The sequence below is a fragment of the Caretta caretta genome, chromosome 24 (assembly GCF_965140235.1).
Source record: "Caretta caretta isolate rCarCar2 chromosome 24, rCarCar1.hap1, whole genome shotgun sequence".
Taxonomy (NCBI): Eukaryota; Metazoa; Chordata; order Testudines; family Cheloniidae; genus Caretta; species Caretta caretta.
This window is the reverse complement of record NC_134229.1, coordinates 13,158,313-13,173,800: the sequence shown is the minus strand read 5'-3', so window position 1 is coordinate 13,173,800 and position 15,488 is coordinate 13,158,313. Positions and strand designations below refer to the sequence as shown.

Genomic DNA, 15,488 nt, shown 5'->3' with positions numbered 1-15,488 from the left:
AGAAACCTTCTGCAAAGGCTTTTAGATTACCTCCAGAAGAGCTTCATGGAGATGTCCCTGGAGGATTTCCACTCCATCCCCAGACACGTTAACAGACTTTTTCAGTAGCTGTACTGGCCACAAATGCATCCCAAGTCCTCAGGGCAAATTAATCATTAAAAAATGCTTGCTTTTAAAACATGTATTATATTTAAAAAGGTACACTCACCGGCTTCGATGGGTTGGGAGGGTATTTCAGTCAGGGTGATAAAAAGATCCTGGCTGTCGGGGAGAATGGTGTACTGTGTGCTCCTCAAGCTCATCCTCCTCCTCCTCATCGTCCCCGTCCGCAAAAATCTCAGGCATGGTGGAGAGTACCCCAACATCGGAGTCTATGGACAGGGGTGGGGTAGTGGTGGCGGCCCCGCCTAGAATTGCATGCAGCTCAGTGTAGAAGCGGCGTGTCTGGGGCTCTGTCCTGGAGCATCCGTTTGATTCTTTGGTTTTCTGGTACGCTAGTCTGAGCTCCTTAAGTTTCACGTGGCATTGTGTTGCGTCCCTGCTGAAGCCTCTGTCCATCATGGCCTCGGAGATTTTTTGAAATGTTTTGGCATTTCGTCTTTTGGAACGGAGTTCTGATAGCACGCATTCCTCTCCCCATACAGCAATCAGATCCAGTACCTCCCATTCGGTCCATGCTGGAGCTCTTTTTTGATTCTGGGACTGCATGGTCACCTGTGCTGATGAGCTCGCCTGGCCAAACAGGAAATGAGATTCAAAAATTTCCGGAGCTTTTCCTGCACACCTGGCCAGTGCATCTGAGTTCAGAGTGCTGTCCAGAGCGGTCACAATGGTGCACTGTGGAATAGCTCCTGGAGGCCAAAACCATCGAATTGCATCCACACTAACCCTAATTCGAAATGGCAATGTCGATTTCAGCGCTAATCCCCTCCTTGGGGAGGAGTACAGAAATCGATTTTAAGAGCCCTTTATGTAGAAAAAAATGGCTTCGTTGTGTGGATGGGTGCAGGTTTAATTTGATTTAACACTGCTAAATTCGACATAACCTCGTATCGTAGACCAGGCCTTGGGGAGGTGGATTAACTATGCCAATGGAGAACTCCTCCCATCACTGTAGTGAGTGTCTACACTGTAGCCGAAATGAAATCCAGAGAGAGTAGGAGACAGAAAAGAAGCAGCAGCAGCAGACCACTGAATGCTGAAAGTGGAAATAGCTGCCCAACAATGAACCATGGAGGAGAAAGAGAAGCAATGCCAATGGGAGCTCAAGATATGGGAACTAAAAACAGAAAATCCTCAAGCAGTAATCAGTCTTCCCTGAGGGCCACAAGCTGTGCTCCACACACCACCAATCGGACGGCAGGGGGAAATACCTTCCTACTTTTGAAAGATTCTGCACAGTTCATGACATTCCAGAAGACAAGACGGTTCCCACGCTAGTTGCAAAGCTCTTGGGTAGAGCATTACATATATTTGATTAAATGGAAATTGAACGGGCTTTGAAATATGCTGAATTTTAAAAGACCGTATTGCAGAGGTTTCAAATGTTCCCTGAGGTATACAGGTTAAGGTTCAGAAACCTCAGAATGTGGGATAAAGTGAGCCACAGAGAATAGGTATACAAGATGTGTGACTTGATGACAAAATGGGCAAAGGGGAAAGGAGCAGAGAATTATGACCAGTAATTTGATCACTTTGCTCAGGAACATTTCCTGCACACGTGCTCTGAGGAGATCAGAAAAGCCGTTTGGGATAAATCCGTGGGTTCTGAACAGGAAGCAGCAGATCTAGCTATTTCCTATGTAGAAGCCAGAGAGTCCAGTGAAAAAGAGAAGGGCAGAAGCCCAGTGTAAAGAGGGGACCCTGTTTTACCCCTGGAAAAAGGGAGGGTGGTTTGGAGACCAGGCACTCACCTCCCCAGAACAAATCACATTTGCAGACTCCCTTCTGAGACAGAGGACAGCCCAAGAAGGTGTTTCATATGTAACTCCACTGAACACTGGAGGGTCAACTGCCGTGAGCAAAGGGAACCCTAACCCACATGCCGTCCAGCCCAGATTAACACAGCTGTTGTAAACCCAGGGCCCACAGAAGTGTGGGAGAGGTTCCTGATGAATTGTGTACAGTGTGACCCATTGGAGGGTCCTACTGACTTTCTTAAGGTTGCCAAAGTGAATGACATAGAACGCCTGGGGTGGAGGGATGCTGGTGCCCAGATCTCTCTACTCAGAGAAGGCATGGTCAAGTAGACAGACATGGTACTTGGGGGAAATGTGGAACTCCTGGCCTGGGAGAAATGTAAAACCACTCTGCCTGCAGGGGGAAGGGCTACAAGGCCTTTTGGAAATTGGTGCATTGGGCTGCATTCCAGCAGGAGTGCTCACAGGTAACCACCTATTAGCTGCGGCTAAGGCTGGTAACATAGCACCCCCAGCCATAAGGAACATTTCTCTATGATGCCTTGAGGGAACTGTGGAGCCTGAGCCGAGGGAGTCTCTCCAGGGCTAAAGACAGAGGAGCAGCCAACAGGGTGAATTTGAGGAATTTGCAGCAGAGCGGACCCAAAGCACAAGGGGAGTCATCTCCAGAGTTCCCTGGCTAGGGAAATGGGTCAAGGTTTGTTGAGGAGGAGGGAAGATTGTCCAGGGAGGCTCCTGCAGGGAAAAACAGGCTGCTTGGGAAGCCTCACAAGCAGCTGGTGGTGCCTGTTATGACTGTTCGGGAGCTAATGTTAGCCCCTGGCTGTTCTTTGGCAGGGCATCTAGGGACACAGAGAAGTTATGGAAGGCTGAAAAGGGATTTGTACTGGCTGCTGTTCAGGAAGAGGTGGGAGATGAGTGCAAGCCTTGTGACTTTCCTCAGGAGCGGAAGAGGCCTCTGGGGTCCCCCAGTGCCCCACTACAGCCCTCACCTGCCATCAAGGAAGCAGGATTTTGGGTGGCAATAGGGAGCTCGGGCCCTTTGCTTTAGCCAAGCCAGAGGGGAAAGCTCCAGTTTGGTGGTAGTGGGTTATGGAGCATGCTCTCCAGCACCGGTAGCTCTGACACAAAGGCTGAGACTGTGGCCAAAGCCCTTCCCATCACTATTTTCAGCCAACTATTTTGTCAGCTCATGGGTCACATTTCATGGCCTGGTGTGATGGGATGCTCACCCCAGCCTAGCCCTGAATAGGTGACTCAGAAGAGCCACAGCTGGGGAGAGCCTGGGACTGATAAAGGCTAACTGATAATGAAGCCCAGCTAGGCAGGGGCAGGCTGAGGGTGTATAAAGCCAGGAAGCTGGCAGCAGAAGGAGTCTGCAGTTCCTGTTTGAGTACAGAGAGGTAGGTAGGAGGAATCCCCCTGAGACCCTAGCCCTGCAGGAAGGGGCCAGAGGAGTTGCAGGGAAGAAAGCAGAGTAGGGAGAAGCCCAGGGACAGAAATGAGGGCTGAGATCATGTAGACCTTGGCTGATTATGGGGCATATGGGCTAGAGCCCAGAGGTGAGCCAGGTTCCCCAATCCCGCACTGGGAAAGTGGTGCACACTTGGAATTGGCATGGATGATTGCCTGAGACAGCAGCCAGACAGTTTGTCTGGACAGGCTTTGGTGCCCCAAAAGGGGAAAGCTATACAGTGACCTGGCCACATGGCCAAGTCACATAGAGAGAGCACTCTAAGTCCTGAAGAGAGGGTACTAGACTGGATGAGAGGGAGCAGATCCCCAGACCCAGCCACAAGGGTTATATGCAAACAAGTGGGAGAACGACTGGGATGAAGTGCTACCCTATCTGTTATTTGCCTATTGGTACGTTCTCTAGGAATCTACAGGGTTCACCACCATTTGATCTCCTGTATGGGAGAAAGGGGAGGGATCTTGGCTCTCATCCGGGACTCTGGGGAGGGGGGGAACCAGGGACTATGTACAAAGGTTCAGAGTTAAAGAACATCATGGAAGTGGTTCAAACTCACCTCACTGGTAGCCAGGCCCCACAGCAGGCCTGGTATGAGCAGGATGCTTGTGAAGACTTCTCAAGGTTGGGGGATTTAGTGCTAGGGCCATTCCCTGGAAAAAGGCACAACATGCAAAACTCATGGGAGGGATCATACCAGGTTCATGGAAAGGGACGATGAAGCCACATGTAGTGTAAAAAATCCCACAGTGAAGTTGCCCCACAGACACTGCACGTGACTAAATCAAAGCCTACCACAATCGAGAAACCCTTGAGACTGGGATTTGTTGTGCTGAAGGGGAGGCTGGGACCTCAGTATCTGGTGGCTGAATGTCTGGATGACTTGTTACTTGGGAGATGCAAAGAGCTATCGCAGACTGAGAGGGCAGAGATCATGGCTGTGCTGCAAAGTCACAAGCAGGTTTTCCTAACATGCCAGGAAATGGACTCATAAGATGGTTCACAGGCTTGACACTGCAGGATCCCAACTGCACCCCAGCAGGGCACGCAGAACCCCTTGCAAATCAAAGGAGCAAATTCGTATTGAGATACAGGGTACACTGGAAACAGGGATAAGTAAAGTGTCTGATGGCTCCTGGGCATCTACTGTTGTGTTGATCCCTAAGAAAGACAAGTCTGCAAAATTCTGCACTTATAGAAAACTTAATGCTGCCACAGTTCCTGATGGATACCATATGCCCCAAACCAATGACATGCTAGATGTTTTAGGCAAAGCAAAATATCCAAGTATGACTGACCTGTTGAAAGGTTACTGGCAGATTCCTTTAGACAATAAGGCACAGAAGAAATCTGCTTTTATTACAGACATGGGACTTCATGAGTTTAAAACGTTACTTTTTGGGTTAATTACTGAAGGAGTCACTGTCAATCAACCATGTGTTAAGCAGATTACAAGACTTTGCAGGAGCGTATATCTCTGATCTAGCAACATCAGCAACCCCTGGTCACTTCACAAGAAACACTTGAGGACTGAATTTTCAAAATTCAGAGATGCAGGTCTTATGGTAAAAGCATGTAAATGTAAAACAGGAACAGCAATGGTTCCTTATTTTGGACATTGGGAAGAGGGCAGCTAACTCTTTCCTGCTCCCTTGGAAGTGGAAGTTACTGTTAACTGGCCTGTGCCCTAGACCAAAAAGCAGGTCCAGCCTTTCATGGGCTTCGTTAACTGTTACTGACGATTTTGTGCATGGCTTGAGTGACATTGTGTTCACCATGGCGGGCTTGTGCAAGACAACAAAACCAAAGTCGCGTAGACAAAGCCTCGTCAGGAGGATTTTGCTAAAGAAAGTCTTGTCTGAACAACCCGTTCTTGCCATTCCAGATTTTGACAAAACATTTGAACTCCATACAGCTGAACCAGTCAGTGGTTTAAGTGCAGTATCAGTGCAAGCCGGGGGAAGTAACAAAGCATCTCCTTGTATTCTTGAGCAAGAAACTGTTCAGGGGACATCAATTACTCTCTCACATAAAAGAAAGAAATGTTATTTTATGGGAAATCAACCAACTCAGGCCCTATCTCTTAACACAAAATTCCAGGTTCTAACTGACCTTTCTCCACTGGTGAGGTTACACAAAACCAAAGGCACCAGCTCCAAACTGCTGGGAGAAGCATGACACCCCAAGCATATGCCATGGAAGTTGTGCACATTAAAGAGAGAGAAAATGTAGCAGCAGATGCCCTGTCCTGGAACAAGGATTCTGACCCACAACCTCCAGTTCAGCCATTTGGCTGATGCTTCTGGAGTACGCTAAGAGAGGGGAGGTGTGTCCCTTAAGAGACCCACTATTCCAACTGGTAAAGGGTGCACAGCACCACATTCTAAGAATATTTAGCTAGGAGAGTGAGTTTGTGTGTGGGGGGGTGGGGTGAGAAAACCTGGATTTGTGCTGGAAATGGCCCAACTTGATTATCATACACATTGTAAGGAGAGTGATCACATTAGATAAGCTATCATCAGCAGGAGAGTGGGGTGGGAGGAGGTATTTTTTCATGCTTTGTGTGTATATAAAAAGATCTTCTACACTTTCCACAGTATGCATCCGATGAAGTGAGCTGTAGCTCAAGAAAGCTTATGCTCAAATAAATTGGTTAGTCTCTAAGGTGCTACAAGTCCTCCTTTTCTTTTTGCGAATACAGACTAACACGGCTGTTACTCTGAAATATGTCCTGTAGGTATCAGATAAAAACTGGTGACACACTGGTCACAAGTTTCTTTGTGTGGTGTATGGCAGGTTGCGTGGAACAAGTTCCATATGTGTGGGTGCTGGAAATATGTTCTTAAAATCCGTTTTGGAGGCAGTGGGTACATAAGATGGCCTTAGACAAGAAACGTTTGGCCTGTTTACCTGTGCTCCACTGCAAACTAAGCAGGGCAACACCAGAGACAACGGCAATACACTTGCATCTAAGGTAGACAGAGCAATTGAGCCAATTGGAGAAGCCAACTGACCCAAGGTGTAGGGAGACAACATGGTGTCTGCATGCACAGCAGGGGAGAAAAATCTGTATGTAGGACCACGCATAAATGGAAAAAATTTCAAAGGTTCACCGGACTATAAAAAGGGAGGAAAAGAGCCCCTCAGCTATCTACCACTTAGGGGACATAGGGACAGCACCCTCTGGGCTTGTGAATGGCAGATCCTCTGGGCCTGAAGGGCAGCAGTTGCTGGGAGCCAGAAACTGTTTTAGGCAAAGATCCAGGTTGCTAGAATTAAGTTTTAGGCACTAAAAAGCATAATCTTTTTATTTTGTTTGCAATCCTTTTCTAGCTCTTATTCCTGCCTAGTATCACTTCAATATGTGTTCTTTATTAATCAACTTCTTGTTTTATTACAAAACCATCTCAGTACTGTGCATTCAAGGGTGAGACCTCAGCTGAGTTAACAAGCAGGTGCAGGCTTTGTCTCTTTGGAGGGAGCGAAATTAGTTTCTATGAGCGGCCAGTAGGAGGGACTGGACACTGCAGACACATCTCTGGGGGACTGGAGTGCAAGGCAAGGTTTAGACTGGCAGAGTCTCAAGGCATTTGCTGGTGAGGCGGACAGACTGGGGTGGCAGGGAGCTGCTACATACTTGAAGCTCCAGCAAAGCTCCCGCTTGCTGAGGTGGAGAAGTAACACAGGAGCTCATGGTTCTGGGTTCCCTGAGGAGAGCAGCACAAACCCATTCTCAGCCCTTCAGCACAAACCCATTCTCTCCTCCCCCTGTAGTGAGGGTGGCTAGAGACGGGAAAGTGATGGGTTCCTCTGGCTGGAGAAGGATGAAGACTGCAGGGTCTGCCCTGAGGGTATTGGGCACTGACAGGCAAGGAGGCAGCTGGCACCCCAGGCTCTATCTCCCAGGAAGGTGGATCCATTGGAAGAAAGGTCAGGCTGGTGCATGCCACGCTAAGGGACAGAGCCAGCACTGTCCCACATGCCTTGTAGTGCTAGGAGCTGGGATTCACCTTTAACCCCTCCGCCCCATCACAGTGACAGGCTGAGAGAGTGCGGCTATGTGCTACGGGTCAGATAGTAACAAGAACTCAGCACCCAGCACTCCCACTGAGAACACAGGCTGCTGCTGGGCCAATGGAGATACAGCTAAATTGTCTGTCCCAGAGCAACAGCCGCAGTCAGCACAGACCCATGGGCTCTCTCTGCCCGTGCTCTGCACACACCGGATCCAGAGCTCTGTGCATTGCTCTATTGAGACCAACCTGAGAAGTGAAGGGGAAGTAGAGGGCTTTGGGGACATTGTATCAAAAAGCTCGTGGAGTAGGAAAGGCTCCCTGGAAAGTCCAGTGACGAGACGCCAGCTCCCCTGGCTCAGCACAGGCCACGCTGGATCCAGCTCCCAACACCCCCAGGCAGCCGGCCCAGTGCCCCTCAGGTCCTGTCCAAGGCCTCCCTGCTGCAGGCTCTGCCACGAGTATGGGGCTCAATGCTAGCAGCTCTGGGATCGAGTGGCAGGTCGTCACCTTCTCCCTGGTGCTGCCGACACTGCTGCTGAACATCGTGTGGGCTCCTCAGCGGTGGGCCATGGCCAGCTGCTCGCCAGGCACTTGGGCTTCAGGAGAGCTGCGGGGAGTGACAGAGTGAGAACAGGCGTTGCCAAGCCCAGCCCGCCACTGGGCACAGGCAACGAGCGTATCCCTGGTCATCACGCTCAGAGCCCTGCATCCACCAGTCACTGAGCACGTCTCGGGTGGGAAAGCCGGCCCACACTGCTGGGGTGTGCTGGCCACCAGCTCTTCCCTGGCAGGATGCAGGGAGGAGGCCGTCGAGCAGGCAGCGCTGGCCTGCCCTCCAGCTGCCTGTGGCATTGCTCTGGAGCGTCTGCACATGGACGCTGGCGCCAGGACAGAGGGGGCAGAGCAGGCACTCTGGCAGGGCTCAGAGCTCAGCTCTGAGTGAAGAGCAACACTCGCCCCAGGGAAGGAAATACACACTGCTAGGGATGCAGGAAATGCCATTGACTCCCTGGCTCGGTGGGGACCTGCACAGACAGAGCAGAGAGGAGGGGGCCTAGAACAACCCCCCAGACAGTCACTGCAACATCAGCACATGCTCCTAGGGAGGCAGGGCCAGACCCCCGTGCCCTCAGTTCCCACTCCACTGGCAGCCCCTGAGCCAGGGGGGAGCCCTGTTAGCTAGCAGCAGCCACAGATCTCCGATCCCCTCCAGGCCCAGCCCTGATGCAAAGGGCTGAGCACCCACAGCTTGGACAATCCCACAGAGCGGCTGGGGCTGAGCATCTGATGATCAAGGCCCTCATTGCAGCCCTGTCCTGCAGGAAAACCTGCATCTCTACTGAGAGCTGAGCAGGGCTGGGGCAGGAGTCCTGGAGGCTCTCTCTGGCCGGGTCATGCCGGCTCAGGCTGGGCAATAGGAATGGTCCCGACTTGCCAGGAAATCCACCCAGCCTTCCCAGCACAGATGGCACCTGCTAGCAGCAGGGCAAGCTGCCAGGAGCAAAAGGGGGGGACGGGGGACAGGGTTAGCACAGACCCAGGGGAAGGTGGGTGTGGGGAGGACACTCTTGGGGTACGACTCTGCAGGTTGGGCTCATTCCAGGCACTCCCAGAGCTGAGCTCTGAGCTTGCTGTCGCCCAGTCCTCCCTCGCAAGGCCCAGGTGCCATGGGGATGGGCGCTACCAGGCAGAGGGGGACCCTAGAAGGGGAAGGACGGGATGAGCCAGACTCCGAGTATGGAGGGAGGGAGGGGCAAGGAACTGACTCAGCTGTGACCGGCAGGAAGCCAATGGGGGGCAGAGATGGGGAACTTCCACACCATGGCGTCCTCTGCCAGGCTGAACTCTGGTGGGTCCGTGCAGCCTGACCCAAGGCAGCCTTGCATACTCCCGCTTGGGGGGGGGGGGGGGGGGGCGCAGGGCACCAAGGCAGCTGTTTGTCCGGCTGGACACTTACGTGTGTCTGTTGGGTCATGGCCACACCGGAGCTCTCGGCAGCACCCCAGGGGGGTTTGTTCGTTGTCGGCCTCCTGTCGTTCAGGATGCGCGAGATGGTGCCCAGGGCCTCAGCCAGGCCCTGCAAGTGGGCGCCACTCAGCCCGTACAGGGTGGAAGCTGCAGGACAAACACGCTGCATGGATCTTGCCCCCCTGTGGCTGGGAACAGAGCCCAGCCCCATCAGCTCCTGGGATAACAGCCCACTACTGCTGCCTGCTCATAGGAACCAGCCCTTCCCTCACGCAGCCCCTAGGAAAATAGCCCGCCACTGCCGCCTGCTGATGGAAACCAGCACAGCACCCTCCCCAGCCACTAGCGGAGCAGCTGGCTAACACTGCCTGCTGCTGGAGATACTCCACTAGTGCACACCCTGGCTCGCAGGGTGGGGTGCAGCTGAGGGGCTGGACACCGGCTCAGGAGCTCTGCTCTTTCGTCTCTACAGGCTGCCCCAGTGACTGACAGCTCAGGGACCCAGAGCCTGGCCTTTAACATTGAGGTGTGGGGTTCAATTCTTTCTTCCCTGGCCCAGGAGCCCGTGGATGCTCGGCCCCTTGTGAAACCAAACCCAAGGGTGCAGCAATCAGACAAGGGCTGATGACAGAGCAGCCCCTGATGGCAGCATCTGACTCCTGGGCTGAGCACACAGCCCCCCAACCACAGTTCCCCTGGCGGCCAGTGCCTACCTTGGGTGATTTTCAGCTCCTCCCGCGCAGCGTCCAGCTCGGCCCGCAGCACCGTGCAGCCCAGGCAGCGGGGCCGTGCCCCCAGGCAGGCTGCGCCGTCGTCTGGTGCTCTGTCTGCGCTACCCTCTCCATCCCATGGAGAGTCCAAGGACGTCTCCAGGACGTCCCCGAGCAAGGGGCCATCCAGCCCCGGAGAAGCACGGCTGGAGCTCCTGCGCTGGGGGCTGCAGGTCCAGTCACCCTTGGAGCCGGTGCGCTCCGTCTGCACAAGACCAGCAGGTGTTTGCTGTTCACATGGGGCGCAGGGAACAGGCTGCTGCGTGACCCCATTCTGAGCCTCCGAGATGTTGCTGCCCCCTTGAATGGTGGTTCTGCCCTGTGGCACGCCATCCGTCCCCACGTGGTCTCCTGGGTCAGCACCGCATAGCTCAGTCACCTTCCCAGCTACTGGGGCAATGTTTTTGTCTGCTTGCCGCAGGTGCCCGGTGCTCTGCAGCGGCTCTAAGCCATTCTCCACTTGCTGTCCCTGCCTGGAGCCCACTCTGTTGCGCAGGGGCTGGGAAGCAGGTGGCTCAATCACCCGCAGGCTCGGTCTCTGTGCCAGCAGGGCGCACGGTGTGGCAGCTGGGAGAATAAATCACCAAGAGTTACTTCTCAATAGAGACAGGGTCCAGTCCGGGGCCAAGGTGCTGGGCATCAGGGAGCTGAGTTCATCTTGGCTGTGCCCAGACTCTCTGGGACCTTGGGTCAATCACAGAGGGTCACTGGCCTCAGCTCTGTAACCGGGACGAGAGCATGGCTCTGCCTCATGGCAGGGTCATCTCAGGAACTCACAGTGAAGTTGCCCTGGGACATTCTCCAAAAGTTAATGAAAGTGGGTGCCAGGGAGCGCACTCCCTGACACCACCTCATGCAGGGCACATGTACAAAGACCCTCCCCCACCTCCCTGGAGCTCTCCATAGCGCACTCAGCAACATTGGGGGGGGGGGGTGGATCAGTCAGAGACCCACCTCACTGCCACTTGCCCTCCCTACTCTCCGGAGCCATCAGGCTCAGTACAGCGACACCCACTGCTGGCTGACCTGTGCTGCGGGCATGCACAGCCGATGTGGGGGTGAACTCAGGGTATCTCCTGCTAGTCCCCCTAGGGCCCACCCAGGCTGAGCCCCCAGAATCCAGAGACCAGCCCTGCGCTGGAGCCCACCCAGCGGTTCAGAGACAGCCGGATCCAGTGCTGGGGAAAGGAGGCCTCACCCAACAAACCACCGTTCCAGCCGTTCTCCTGCCCGCTGGCCCTCTGGGGCGCCCTCTGCCGCTCGGCCGGCAGGGCCCGCTGCGCTGCACCGACATCCCTGGCCCCTTCCTGGGCTGGCACCCACGCCTGAAACAACAAGTGTCTCTGCTTAGTGCCAGCTAGTCCAGGCACTGTCCCCAGCACCACACGGGCCCATGCTGTGGAGCCACAAAACGTCCCCTGCACCAAGGACCAGGCACAGGGCAAGCAGCAATCCTGGTGCCATCACCCCCCACACCACTCTGCTCCCAGGGGGCGAGGCCATGGGATGTGCAGCATCCCACGTGCTCACCTGGGGCTGCCATCCGGGCTTCTGGGGAACAAGCTGGAAATCCTCTGCCAGGGCCACGGCCTCCTGGCCGCTCTCTGGGCCACGCTCCCGCACCCAGCTCTGCATTTCCTCAGGCAGGAGGCTCAAGAACTGCTCGAGAACCAGCAGCTCCAGCACCTGCTCCTTGGTGCGGGTCTCTGGCTGCAGCCAGCGATGGGAAAGTTCCCACAGGCGGCCGTAAACCTCCCGCGGCCCTTCGGCGTCCTGGTAGCGGAAGCCCCTGAAGCGCTGGCGCTGCGTCTCTGTGTCGTGGCGGCGCAGGACAGCTCCCTTCACCTTGGCACCGTCACCAGCCTCACTGGCATCCAGGCTGGCGTGGGTCTGTTGGGCTTCCCCGCCGAGGGGAGGGAGGAGTCGGGCTCCCCGCAGGCCTTTGGGCCCCTGGCAGGTGTCAGTCACTCGTCTGGAGGAGGTGAGATCAGTCTCATTCTCACCCCCTTCTCCATCTCCCCGTGAGGCCAGGGGGCCCAGCAGCCCCTCCCGACACCGCTCGCCCCAAGTCTGCTGCCCATTCAGCGGTTGCTGCGGCACCAGCCAGCGCAGGATCTCATCTGCCGTCCAGTACTGCACGGCTGGGGGTGCTTTCCCTGCTCGCTCCGGGACCCCAGCGGGTGCAGGGCCTGCTGCCTCGGCCTCCTGCCCCTTGGCCTGGGCTCGCACTGCCTGCTCCAGCAGAGTGTGGAACTGGAGCCCAGCTCCCTCCCGCGCCACCGGCTCTGGCTCCTGCAGTGGGGGTGCGGGCTGGGCCAGGGCCCCCACCATCTCCAGCTGTTTCTGGAAGAGCTTTTCCAGGAGCTGGGCCTGGAACTCCCGGTCCTCCCGCCGCATCTCCCGGTCATGCTGGATGAACTCGGCCAGGCTCTGCCTCTCCTCTGCCCTCCAGGCGCCAGCACGCCTTGCCCGCTTCAACTCCAGCTGGCTGCGCCCATGCTTCTGGGTGGGGCCCCGTGCAGTCTCCAGTGGCCCATCCTCCCGCACCTTGCGCTTCCTGGCCCGAAGGTGCACGAGCCGGTCCAGCGCCGAGACCAGTTTCCGGGAGGCCGGTTGGGGCTCTGCCGATGCTGATGGGGAAGGGTCTGGGGAGTGCAAAAATGCAGAGTGAGGGCCCACAGTGCACCTGGCCTGGCACGCAGCCCACTGTACCAGTATGGGTCACCCCCACATCTTGGCCAGGGAAACAAAAACCCCTCTATGCAACAGGCCGGGATCCCCCGCAGGACCCCAAACCTCTAATGCAGTGCAGGAGGGATTCCCAGCACCCAGCGACCCTTCACCAACAAGGGGGCTTACCAGGCTCGTGTGGCAGCTCATCCGCGGATGCCTCTTCTTCCTTCACCTGCACTCGCACAGCCTGCACTTCGCCCAGCGGGTCCTGCACCTCAGGGAGCACATAGCCTGGCTCCTCACATCCCCAGCTCTCAGTGGCCTGGGTCCCCCAATGGTCAGAGGCTGAGGCTGGTGCTTCCCAGCTTTCTGGGGCAGCTGTGCCCTCCTGCCTGTCCGCGGCGCCAAGCCCCTCGCCACTCTCTGCCAGGAGGCTGGAGCGGGTGCTGACACAGCGCTGCATGATCTGGTCCATCTCCTCGTAGAATGGGCAGCGCATGGGTGGCCTCCCGGCCGCGTTGTTCTCCTTGGCCTTGCGATAAGCCACCTTCAGCGCTTTCATCTTCTCCCGGCACTGGTCCCCGGTGCGGTAGATGCCGAGCTTGGACAGGCGCTGGGAGATGCCATCGTAGACAACCCTGTTCCTACCATGGGAGCCCAGATCGTGCACAGCAGCCGCCTCTGCCCAGTAGGAGATGAGCACCATGACATGGTCAGCCGGCCAGCTGGCCGCCCGCTCCGGGGGCCGGTCCCGACGCATCGCAGGGGTTGGGACTGGAATCACTCAGCAGGTGGCACCGCACGGAGCTGGCTGCTGTGGAAACAGCTTGTACCTGGCCGGGATACGAGGGTCTGTGCTAGTAACACAGACACTGGGAGAACGAAGGACGGATTTGCTGGTAACACGTACACCTTGGGGGAAAGAGAATATGTGCTGGTAAGGCACACGCTGGAGGCTACAGAGTGGAGGTATGCACAGGAAAGGTGCGTGCCTGGGAGCAGCAGTGGGAGGCAGGGGGGGAACACGCAAGTAAGATGCATGCCCAGGGGTGGCAGCAGGGCAGGTACACGGAGGTAACCTGGAGGCATCCAGATAGCTGGCCCTGGGCAGCGCCAGGCAGCCACACGGATTCTCTGCAGGGGCCGGTGCAGTGAGGGCTAGCACTCAGAGGCCTAACAACCCTGCTTGCTACCTACAAACCTGCCCTGATCCAGTCAAGGGGAGGGAAAAGCTGTCACTTGAACCCTGAGTCAGCCCTGCCCTGCCTGCAAACTTGCACTCGGCTGCACCACGTCAGCTGCAGCCCATGGCAAAGCAGGGGCTGGAATCAGCCCGCAGCTTCCTAGCCAGACATGCAACCTGCACTCAGGGAGCCCGACCAGCCGCACGCCCTGCTGGGCCACGCAGGACTGGAACTGTGGGACAAATAGACAGCAGGCCAACCGGAGAGAAGGGAGCACTTCTCCTCCCCAATGCAGCATCTTCCTAGAGGAGGGATGGAAACACTCAGGAGTCAGCACAGGACACTCAGGAAAAGGCTAGAACAGCTCAGCCAACATTTGCCACACTGCTTGTCCCCCACCATAGATACCCCCCCTTCTCCCTGCCCCATAACCCACCTCCTGGCCCACTACCCCTTTACCCAGCTCCCTGCTCCTCCGACCCTCAACCCAGCTCCTTGCCCTATAGCCCACCTTCTGGCCCGCTACCCCATAACCCAACTTCCAGCCCCCACCCAGACAAGACATGCCCCTCCCTGCCCATCCTCCCCCATACCCAGCTCCCTGAATCCATAACCCAGCTTCCTGCCCCGTCCCATGGCTCCCTGCCCTATAGCCCACCTCCTGGCCCGCTACCCCATAACCCAACTCCCTGGCCATGACAAGCCCCCCTACCCAGTTCCCTGCGGCTCACCCATAACCCAGCTCCCTGACCCCCGGCCAAGCCATGCCCTTCCCTGCCCATTCACCCCGGACCCAGCTCCCCGCCCCAACCCCATAACCCACCTCCTAGCCCACTACCCCACAGCCCAGCTCCCTGCCCCCCAGCCAAGCCATGCCCTTCCCTACCCATTCACCCCAGACCCAGCTCCCCACCCCAACCCCATAACCCACCTCCTAGCCCGCTACCCCACAGCCCAGCTCCCTGCCCCCCGACCCAGCTCCCTGCCCCCACAGCCCAGCTCCCTGCCCGTTCACCCCGGCCCCAGCTTCCTGCCCCAACCCCATAACCCACCGCTACCCCACAGCCCAGCTCCCAGCTCCCTGCCCCCCGGCCAAAACGGGTCCCTCCCCACCCCAGCGCCCAGTTCACTGCCCCAGCGCAGACCGGCCCCGCCCGCGGATACCTGGGGGGCTCCAGGCGGTGACCTGGGGGGGGGGTCCCCTGGTCTCCGGGGGCAGGCCTCGACCCAAGGCAGCGAGAGGTACAGGCCCGGCTCTGCCTATTGGCTGCTGCTCTTGGGAGGTGAGGGGGCGGGCAAAGAGAAGTCCAGCCCTTCCGCGGTGTGACACGAGAGCCTGTCCAATCGCTGCCTACATTCGCCTCTCTGACAGGTCTGTTCACCAATCGCTGATCGGATGAACTCCAAAAGATCAACCTATCTCTGCCAGCTCCTCACTCGAGGTGTCAGCAAAAATTGACAGAGGGACAAGACCGTTCGCTACGCCC

The 15,488-nt window shown here is 56.5% G+C and overlaps 1 protein-coding gene across 2 annotated transcripts; it reads right to left on the bottom strand.

Annotated features, from left to right (window-relative positions):
* Positions 1-5,420: 5,420 nt before the first annotated feature.
* Positions 5,421-15,309, bottom strand: LOC125625599 (uncharacterized). Of its 2 annotated transcripts, none has more exons than XM_048827871.2 (7): positions 15,166-15,309; positions 13,004-13,729; positions 11,675-12,789; positions 11,343-11,469; positions 10,088-10,711; positions 9,364-9,521; positions 5,421-8,013 (listed from the first exon to the last, which is right to left on the bottom strand). In XM_048827871.2, the coding sequence occupies exons 2-7, from the start codon at positions 13,575-13,577 to the stop codon at positions 8,005-8,007; spliced, it is 2,607 nt and encodes an 868-aa protein (XP_048683828.2). In that variant the 5' UTR covers positions 13,578-13,729; positions 15,166-15,309; the 3' UTR covers positions 5,421-8,004. The 2 variants fall into 2 exon arrangements, with proteins under 2 accessions (XP_048683828.2, XP_074979019.1); XM_075122918.1 differs by lacking the exon at positions 15,166-15,309 and adding an exon at positions 14,262-14,375.
* Between the last annotated feature and the right edge of the window lie 179 nt (positions 15,310-15,488).